At 45.2% G+C, this 8,752-nt stretch overlaps 1 protein-coding gene across 2 annotated transcripts; it reads left to right on the top strand.

The window, feature by feature from the left end:
- The first annotated feature begins 3,205 nt into the window (after positions 1 to 3,205).
- Positions 3,206 to 7,441, top strand: CCDC70 (coiled-coil domain containing 70). Of its 2 annotated transcripts, XM_011939005.1 has the most exons (3): positions 3,473 to 3,483; positions 6,108 to 6,196; positions 6,538 to 7,441. In XM_011939005.1, the coding sequence occupies exons 2-3, from the start codon at positions 6,166 to 6,168 to the stop codon at positions 7,284 to 7,286; spliced, it is 780 nt and encodes a 259-aa protein (XP_011794395.1). In that variant the 5' UTR covers positions 3,473 to 3,483; positions 6,108 to 6,165; the 3' UTR covers positions 7,287 to 7,441. The 2 variants fall into 2 exon arrangements, with proteins under 2 accessions (XP_011794404.1, XP_011794395.1); XM_011939014.1 differs by lacking the exon at positions 6,108 to 6,196 and having other exon boundaries at positions 3,206 to 3,483.
- Positions 7,442 to 8,752: the final 1,311 nt, after the last annotated feature.

Below are 8,752 nucleotides of genomic sequence, written 5' to 3'. Positions count from 1 at the left end.
ACTGAGTAAGGGTTAGGATGGATTCTCTCCATTCTCAAAGAATTGTTACTATTTGACCTGTTTGGCAGTTACTGAAAAGCTTCCTTCACAGAACTTGTCTTTATTTGACTTGACTCAGAGCTTACCCTGTGCAAATAACCTATCCTCAGGGCATTTGTAAAAAAAAAAAGAGTGGTAATTATTTAATATCATAGCTGCCTGATTTGGCATTACTAGTTGGGGTTAACCAGAGGCTTGACCAATAACTGAAAAAGAAAAACTGGAGAATAAGATGGAGACTTTGAAAAGTTTTGATATATTCCTGAGAATTTGGGTCACATGCATGTGACTGTGCACATGGCTGAGAAAGACCTGAGTTGGCCATAATCTCTCACCTCAGGCTGACTTTGAGGCTCTCACAAGAAGGAAGTGAAAGCTAGGCAGAATCGTAAACTGCCTGCATGATCAGTAAAGGTATGCCCAACCTGCACTCCCCCCACCCCCAACCACACCCACACACACACACGCACACACGCACACACACACCCCCTCAGCAAAGGAAAGGAGACATCAGTTCATGGAGATCTCTGTCCAGTCTTAGCTGATCGTTAATAAGCAGACTTTAGTGCCCACACACGACACAAAATATAGACTTAATAGAATTTGTCCAAGAAACGAGCAAATTACTTTTCGCTAAATTTGTTTGCTAAATGAACAAATAGCAACAGCAACAACAATAAATGTCAACAACACAACTTGGGAGTGGGAATCTCATTTTTAGTTACTATATTATATTAAGTGTCCAACTTCAACAAAAATTTTTGAGGCATACAAAGAAACAGGAAACCCTTTATTGCAAACAGAGTTATATATAAAGGGGGAAAAGCAGCCAATAGAAATTGTTATTCTATTTTATTTATTTTTTTATTTTTTTGAGACAGGGTCTCACTCTGTTGCCCAGGCTGGAGTACAGTGGCACAATCAAAGCTCACTCAGCCTCAGCCTCCTGCACTCAAATGATCCTTCCTTCCTCAGCCTTCCAAGTAGCAGGGACTACAGGCATGCACCACCACAACTGACTAATTTATTTTGGTTTTGTAGAGATGGGGTCTTGTTACGTGTCAGGCTGGTCTCAAACTCCTATGCTCAAGCCATCCTCCCTCCTTGGCCTCCCAAAGTGCTAGGATTACAAGCATGAGCCACCATGCCTGGCCTGAAACTGTTATTCTCTGAGTAATTGTCTTTTTGGTTATAAACTGTCTCTAAGGAATTGCAGACATTGGGTGATTAGACCACCAGATTTTTAGTCAGCTATTACAAATGTAGTTAAAGAACTAAAAGAAACCATTCCTAAAGAATTAAAGAAAAACAAGGCCAGGTGTGGTGGCTCACATCTACAATTCCAGCACTTTGGGAGGCCAAAGTGGGTAGGTCACTTGAGCCCAGAAGTTTGAGACGAGCCTGGGCAACATGGAGAAACCCCATCTCTACAGAAAATACAAAAACTTTGCTAGGTCTGGTTACACACGCCTGTAGTCCCAACTACTTGAGAGGCTGAAGTGGGAAGACCCCTCGAGTCCAGGAGGTTGAGGCTGCAGTTAGCCAAGACCATGCCATTGCACTCCAGCCTGACAGAGACGATGTCTCAAAAAAAAAAAAAAAAAAAAAAGCATTAAAGGAAAGATTTAAAAACTATGCCTTACCAAAAAGAGACAGAAAAGTGTGTGTGTGTGTGTGTGTGTGTATATACACACACTTTATATACATATACTTTTATATAGATATATAGAAAAGTATATATTATAGAAAAGAGTGTGTGTGTATATAAAAGTACATATATCCTTTTCTTTATATAACCAAACAGAAATTCTGGAGACACAGTGAAAATTTCTGGAGAAATTCTGGATGGACCAGGGGTCCACTGATGGATGAATGGATGAAGAAATTGTAGCATGTATATAAAGTAGAATATTATTCAGTCATAAAAAAAGAATCCTGCCATTTGTCACAAGACAGATGAACCTGGAGAACAGTATGCTAAGTGAAATAAGCCAGACATAGAAAGAAAAATGCTGCACAATTTCACTTATATGTAGAATGTTAAAAAAAAATAAAGAGGCCAGGCGCGGTGGCTCAATCTCAGCACTTTGGGAGGCCGAGGCGGGTGGATCACGAGGTCAGGAGATAGAGACCATCCTGGCTAACATGGTGAAACCCCGTCTCTACTAAAAATACAAAAAAATGCCGGGCTTGGTGGCAGGCGCCTGTAGTCCCAGCTACTCAGGAGGCTGAGGCAGGAGAATGGCATGAAACCAGGAGGCGGAGCTTGCAGTGAGCCGAGATCGCGCCACTGCACTCTAGCCAGGGCGACAGAGTGAGACTCTGCCTCAAAAAAAAAAGAAGAAGAAGAAGAAAAAGAAAGAAAAAAGTCAAATACATAGACAAAGAATAAAATGGTGGTTGCTCGGTGTGGGGAGGAGACAGGAAGAAGGAGATCAAAGGGTACAAAGTTGCAGATATATAGGATAAATAATTTAGAGATCTAAGGTACAACATGAGGACTATAGTTAATAACACTGTATTCAGGATTCAGATTCAGAAAAATCTAAGAGAGTAGATTTTTGGTGCTCTTGCTACAGTGCACAAAAAAGGGTAACTATATGAGATTATGGATATGTTAATTTATTTGACTATTTAAAAATTTTACTATGTGACAAAAATTCTGGAGTTGAAAATGAAAAATTAAAGAGGAGTTCAACAGCATATTTGAACTGACAGAAGAAAAAATCCACGAGCTTGTAAACAGGTTAACTGAGATTATCTAATCTAAGCAGCAGAAAGAAAAAAGAATGAAGAAAAATGAATATAACTTTAGAGACCTGGGGGACACCCTCGCGCTACTAGTAATCACATAATATGAGCCCTAGAAGGAGAGGAGACAGAGAAAATGGAAGAAAGAATATTTGAAGAAGTAATGGCCAAAAACTTCTGAAATTTGATGAAAAACTGTATCAAATCTGCATATCCAAGAAGCTCAACAATCTCCAAGTAGAATAAACCTTAAGACCAAGACACATCCTAGTCAAACTATCAAAAGCCAAAGAGACAGAATCTGGAAAGCAGCAAGAGAAGTGATTCATCCCACACACAGCCCTCACTAGACCATGACTTCCTAGAACAATGCTCCTAGAACCAATGCCGACAGAATCTGAGGTAACAATCACTCGTGAGTCATCAACAGCACTGCCCCATCAGGGAAGTCAAAGACGGAAAAGGAACTCTTTCAGACCTTTCAAGTGCCCCCTCCTTTCCTTAAAGTCTATTATAGGGGACTTCTTCTTGGAGTCTCCATCCTGTGAGTCAGGTCTGAAAGGGCACAGACAGGTCATAGCCAGCATTGTTGGGGCAGGCCTGCAAGCAGCATCATTGGGGATCTGACATGACGATGGCCGCCTGCACCCTCTGAGGGCTACAGGACTTACCCCGTTGGGAAGCAGCTAAGCAGTAAGTAACTGTTGGCTTTAGACTGTATAGTATTTGTTCTAAGCATAAGGTAATACATATTTTCCTTAAAAAGAAGTTCCTAGTCTTACAGTATAACTGAAAACTAGGCATGTTTCTTTAATGCATGTTTTTATAGCTATACAGATACACATCTACAGTTTTATATTGCACTTTATATCTTAATACACATCTACATATTTGATATGGTTCTTATTTTCTTTCTTTCTTAAAGAAAGTTTAGTGTTCACTTGAGAAAAACTTGGAGGTGAATTTTTTCCAGTATCCTAACCCAGTAGACGCCCATTCATCCAGCTGCTATTTTCTGAACACCTAGCCTGTGGCAGGACGTTTCGCTGGATGCCAGACATAGAGATGGAAGATGAGGTGTTTCTGGTGGGACAGGAAGTGCACATGCTCAGTGTGAGCTTAGGAGAGACTGCCTGGAGGAGGTATCTGAGTGCTGAAGGATTTGCTAGGTGAACTGAAGTGAGCTTGGACAAGGCTATCCAGGGAGAAGGGGCCAGCATGACATGGAAGTGAGGGAGGACCTCGCATATTAGACGGATTCCAGGCAAAGAGTCATACAACATAGAAAATCAAATTTCCAAAATGCAGTTAAATTCAGTTCAATTCAACCAACATTTTCACCAATTCCCTCCTATATAGACGGCTTTATATTATAATAGCTCCTGGGTTACAGAGATGTCAGGAAGACATGTCTACACCTAATTTCAATCAAGTCTGACAAGTAACAGTGGAGTAACAGACAGATAGCATTGCGGAGGTGGCGAGGAACTATGTCTGGAGGGTCCGAGCGGCTTTCAGAGGGGAAGGGATGAACAGGAATTCAAGCCCACCATAGGAGGAAAAGGGGCTCTCAGTAGAGGATGCGGCATGTGCTTCAGCATCCAGGCAGGAAACTGCAGGCAGGGTGCCAAGAGCTGAATAGAGCTCATTCATACTGGGCCTTAGATTTGGAGTTGGGTGCAGGCTGGCTAGGAAGGACAGGGAGAAACAAGCTGGAGTTGGGCTGCACAGGGCCTTCCTAGGGCATTCAGCTTTGATCTTTGGGCTACAGGGTCTTTGAAGGTGTGTGAACTGATGTGATAGGACGAGAAAGTGTTTTAGAAAACACCTGTAGGGCTACAGTGCAGGGGCAGATAAGAGGGTAAGATCAATACAGAGAGCAGCGAGGCTGTTTCAGGCATCCTGGCCTGACCTGGCTGTGATTGGGGAGATGGAACAGGGGCATGGTTTCAAGAAATGTTAAGGATCTCAGCTAGGCGGGCTTGATGGTTGAGGAGAGAAGTCTGGTGAGGGAGAGGGAAAGGTCAAGGATGTGCCCCTGGTTCTGGTTTGTGTGACTTGATGGATGGTGATGCCACCAGCTGTCCACAGCCCTAGTCACTGTCTCTTCATATGGGTGCGCGTGCACGTGCGTGCACACACACACACACACACCCAGTTGTGTCTTTCCTCCTCCTCCACTCCCTGTTCCTAAACCAGAAATGGAAAAACACAGAGAAAGCCGTTAAAATTTCCCCAAAAGGTCTCATGGATGATGGATCAGTGAGGTCCACTGAGTGAGGGCCAGACCCTGGCAACTTCCTCGAGAAAGCACAAAATGGAAAACAACGCTCTCAGCATGTGCATGCACCACTTACCTGACAACACAGCTCTTTACTGCCCCCTAACCACCTTCCTATGTCCAGTACCTTTTCTCATCCCTTGATTCATGTTTGTAGTTACAGGGATTGTTACAGATAGTTCTGCTATCTGATTCCTCAGATATATGGCAACGTTTGAAGATCTTTCTCCTTCCCTCCCTCCCTCTCTGTCTTTTTCTTTTCTTTTTTTCTTTTCCTTCTTTCTTCTCCCCAGCTTTTATTTTATTGTGAAATATACTGTATTGACTGGGGTACATAAAATATCCATGTACCGCTTAACACGTTTTTATAATAACACACATGAAACCGCCACCAAGCAAAGAAACAGAATGCTGCTGGCACTGCAGAAGCCCCTCTCAAGTACTCACTTAATCACAATCCTTAGTCTCACCTCCTCATCCCACACCCCAAATCCTCCCACACCAGCAACTATTACTCTGACTTTGGGACTCACTTCCTTGCTTTTCTTTCTGTGTTAACACTGAAGTATGTTCCCCTAGACCATGGCATTTAGTCCTGCTTGTCTGGAACTTCATTCTTTGAAATTCCCTGATCCTGCTTCTCTCTTTCAGCAGAGTGTTTATAAGATTCACCCATGCTGTCGTAGGCAGCCATGCTGTCTGCCATGTGGATATACCGCCATTTTTTATTCCACTCTATTGGGATGGTCACTGGATTGTTTCCAGAATTGAGCTCTTATGAGCAAAGCTTCTTGAACACACTTGTACATGTATCCTAGTCACAGTTCCCAAGTTTCCTCAGGGTTTATATCTGGGACTGGAGTTGCTGGGTCATCTGGTGTCTTTCTTATTGTTCCATATTACTCAATATTGCATGAGGGTCTTCTTGTTCCATGACCCTGGCAACATTCACCATTGTCTCTCAACTTTTTGTTTTAAACCACTTTTCCCAAAATAAACTCCTCTCCTAATATACACTGTCCTCCTCCCCTCTGAGGTCAGTGGGCCTATCTTCTGTGTCCCAGGCTCGTAATAGAGGACATTCACATGTGAGCATGACCATAGGCAGACAGGAACAATTCCCGAGTACACCAAAACCTAAATTCATTCGGGTTGACTGAACAAACGTAAATTCTTCTTGGCCTCGTCATGTCACACCTGTGTGTTCTGATACCCTAGTTGAGAGCCACTGTCCTTCTTGGCTGAGCGTCTATGTTTTTAGCAGCCTTGAGCTTGAATGTACTGACTGCCTCTCCAGCTCAAAGCCATGACCACCCCACGTTTCTCGACCAAAGCTTGTCCCTCACAAACACCACCATGGGGACAAAGAACAATGATTACATTTTCTCAAATCCAGTACTACAGAACCAAGGGCCGTCCCTTGGCATGTGATACTCACAGACCTCTCTTCTCTGCTGCCCCCACAGGGTCTGACCAGCCGACCTGGACCTGGCCAAGGGTCCTGTCATCCCTCATGGCCACCCCACCATTCCGACTGTTAAGGAAGATGTTTTCCTTCAAGGTGAGCAGATGGATGGGGCTTGCCTGCTTCCGGTCCCTGGTGACATCCTCTCCCAGTATTCGCCAGAAGAAACTAATGCACAAGCTGCAGGAGGAAAAGGCTTTTCGCGAAGAGATGAAAATTTTTCGTGAGAAAATAGAGGACTTCAGGGAAGAAATGTGGACTTTCCGAGGCAAAATCCGTGCGTTCCGGGGCCAGATCCTGGGTTTTTGGGAAGAGGAGAGACCTTTCTGGGAAGAGGAGAAAAGCTTCTGGAAAGAGGAAAAATCCTTCTGGGAAATGGAAAAGTCTTTCAGGGAGGAAGAGAAAACTTTTTGGAAAAAGTACCGCATTTTCTGGAAGGACGATAAGGCCTTCTGGAAAGAGGACAATGCCTTATGGGAAAAAGACCGGAACCTTCTTCAGGAGGACAAGGCCCTGTGGGAGGAAGAAAAGGCCCTGTGGGTAGAGGAAAGAGCCCTCCTTGAGGAGGAGAAAGCCCTGTGGGAGGATAAAACATCCCTCTGGGAGGAAGAGAATGCCCTCTGGGAGGAGGAGAGGGCCTTCTGGGTGGACAGCAATGGCCACATTGCCAGGGAGCAGATGCTTGAAGATGGGCTCCACAACGCCAACAGAGGGCAGCGCTCGCTGGCCTTCTCCCGAGGCAGAGCGTAACCAGCATGCAGGTGCAGGGCCCTGTGGTCCAGACTCCCCTGGGTTGGGATTCAAGTCCAGGGTGAACTCATGTGCTGGAGAAAAAACACACTCATTGGTCTCCTTGTTTTGAAAGATCCAATAAAGTCCTGAGGCAAGGTTTGGAAATCCAACTTCTTTGAGGAAGGCTGGCTGCATTTTTTCCAGGTTTTATGATGCTCCAAGGTCATATTCCCATCTCTGGGCCACAGAGCTCGGTCCCAGGCAGCTCCCAGTGACTCCAGCCTGTGCGGGTGTTTGGAAGTAGAGACGCTTTGGCTCTCTTTAAAAGAGTCAAAATGGGGAGGAGAGGCTTGAGCCGTGCCAGCTAGAGACACACAGGGATGGAGAGGGGCTGAGACACCACTGTCTCTGCCACACTGTAGGGAGGTCACTTCTTCACTTGGGGCAGTCTTGGAGGCCTGGAGAGGGCTGACAGCATTCCAGTAAAGGCCTCTGTGCTGTTAACTCTTTGTTTGTGCCTCTTCCTCCCCTGGTAGGGCATGTGGAGGACACAGGTAGAATCCCTGCACGACCCACTCACTGGTAGTTCCGAGTTCCACCAAACGTCTCAGCGGCCCTACTCAGGCAGCATGAAAATAAGGCCTTGGCGCGGCGGCTGAGACTCAAGAGTGCGGCCCCCAAGAGCACTGACGCCCCTGACGGGGAGTCAAGCTGACCCACAGAGTGGCCTGGGCAATGCACGGGCATGCTCCCTGCCCCTGCCCTCACATATTCCCACTCACAGAAGTCTCATGGTCCCTGTTTTTCTGTATTATACATTCTTTTTGGGGGGCTTCCTGCTTTCATCTATTTTAAAATTAAAATACCCAAGGAAGTAGTACATTGAATGAATGTGCATGAATGTGGTCAAGCAACTTATGTGCCCTACTTTTCTTCTGGGGGTGGGGAGATTAGATGGCCTTTATGGGGAATGCTACACAAATGACCAAAAGTGTAAGGGAGTAAGAAATGCCACGACAAATGTGTCTTGCTTCCCCTTTCCTTAGGCCTGGCCTTCATTGTTATATTAACACATCAACTTACCTCACCATGGTGGGTCCCCTACTACTAGACAAGCACTTTCTCATGCACCTCCTCATGTGACCTTCACCACAGCTCTGTGGGTTGGCAGGAAGGTGCATAAACCCATTGTACAGATGAGGAAACAGAGACCTAAAGAAGCAATGTGAGTGCATGTGGTCCGGCAAGTAGCAAATGGGAGGGCCAGGACAAGAACCCACAGTGTCTGTCTCTTGGTATTGTGGCCCTTTCCTAATACAGCCCTGGGTCATGGAAAGTGACTTGACTGATAGTGGTGTCAATACTGGGAGAGCCTTAAAATACACTAGGATTTCACAGTGGCTTGGGGGTGGAGAGATAGGGAGAGGAGAGGACAGGGATCTTTACAAAGTCAAGGGTGAACAAACACCCTTGGTGCCAGGAGA

This window comes from Colobus angolensis, unplaced genomic scaffold, assembly GCF_000951035.1.
Source record: "Colobus angolensis palliatus isolate OR3802 unplaced genomic scaffold, Cang.pa_1.0 Scaffold101, whole genome shotgun sequence".
Lineage (NCBI taxonomy): Eukaryota > Metazoa > Chordata > Mammalia > Primates > Cercopithecidae > Colobus > Colobus angolensis.
Note: the sequence above shows the minus strand (reverse complement) of the source record. Positions and strands in the feature narration are given on the sequence as shown.

Excerpts from the sequence above, each read along its gene's own strand:
- CCDC70 (XM_011939005.1), top strand. The coding sequence starts at position 6,166 with ATGACCATAGGCAGACAGGAACAATTCCCGA. Across the intron at positions 6,197-6,537 it reads CAGACAGGAACAATTCCCGA|GGTCTGACCAGCCGACCTGG; the intron begins GTACACCAAAAC and ends CTGCCCCCACAG.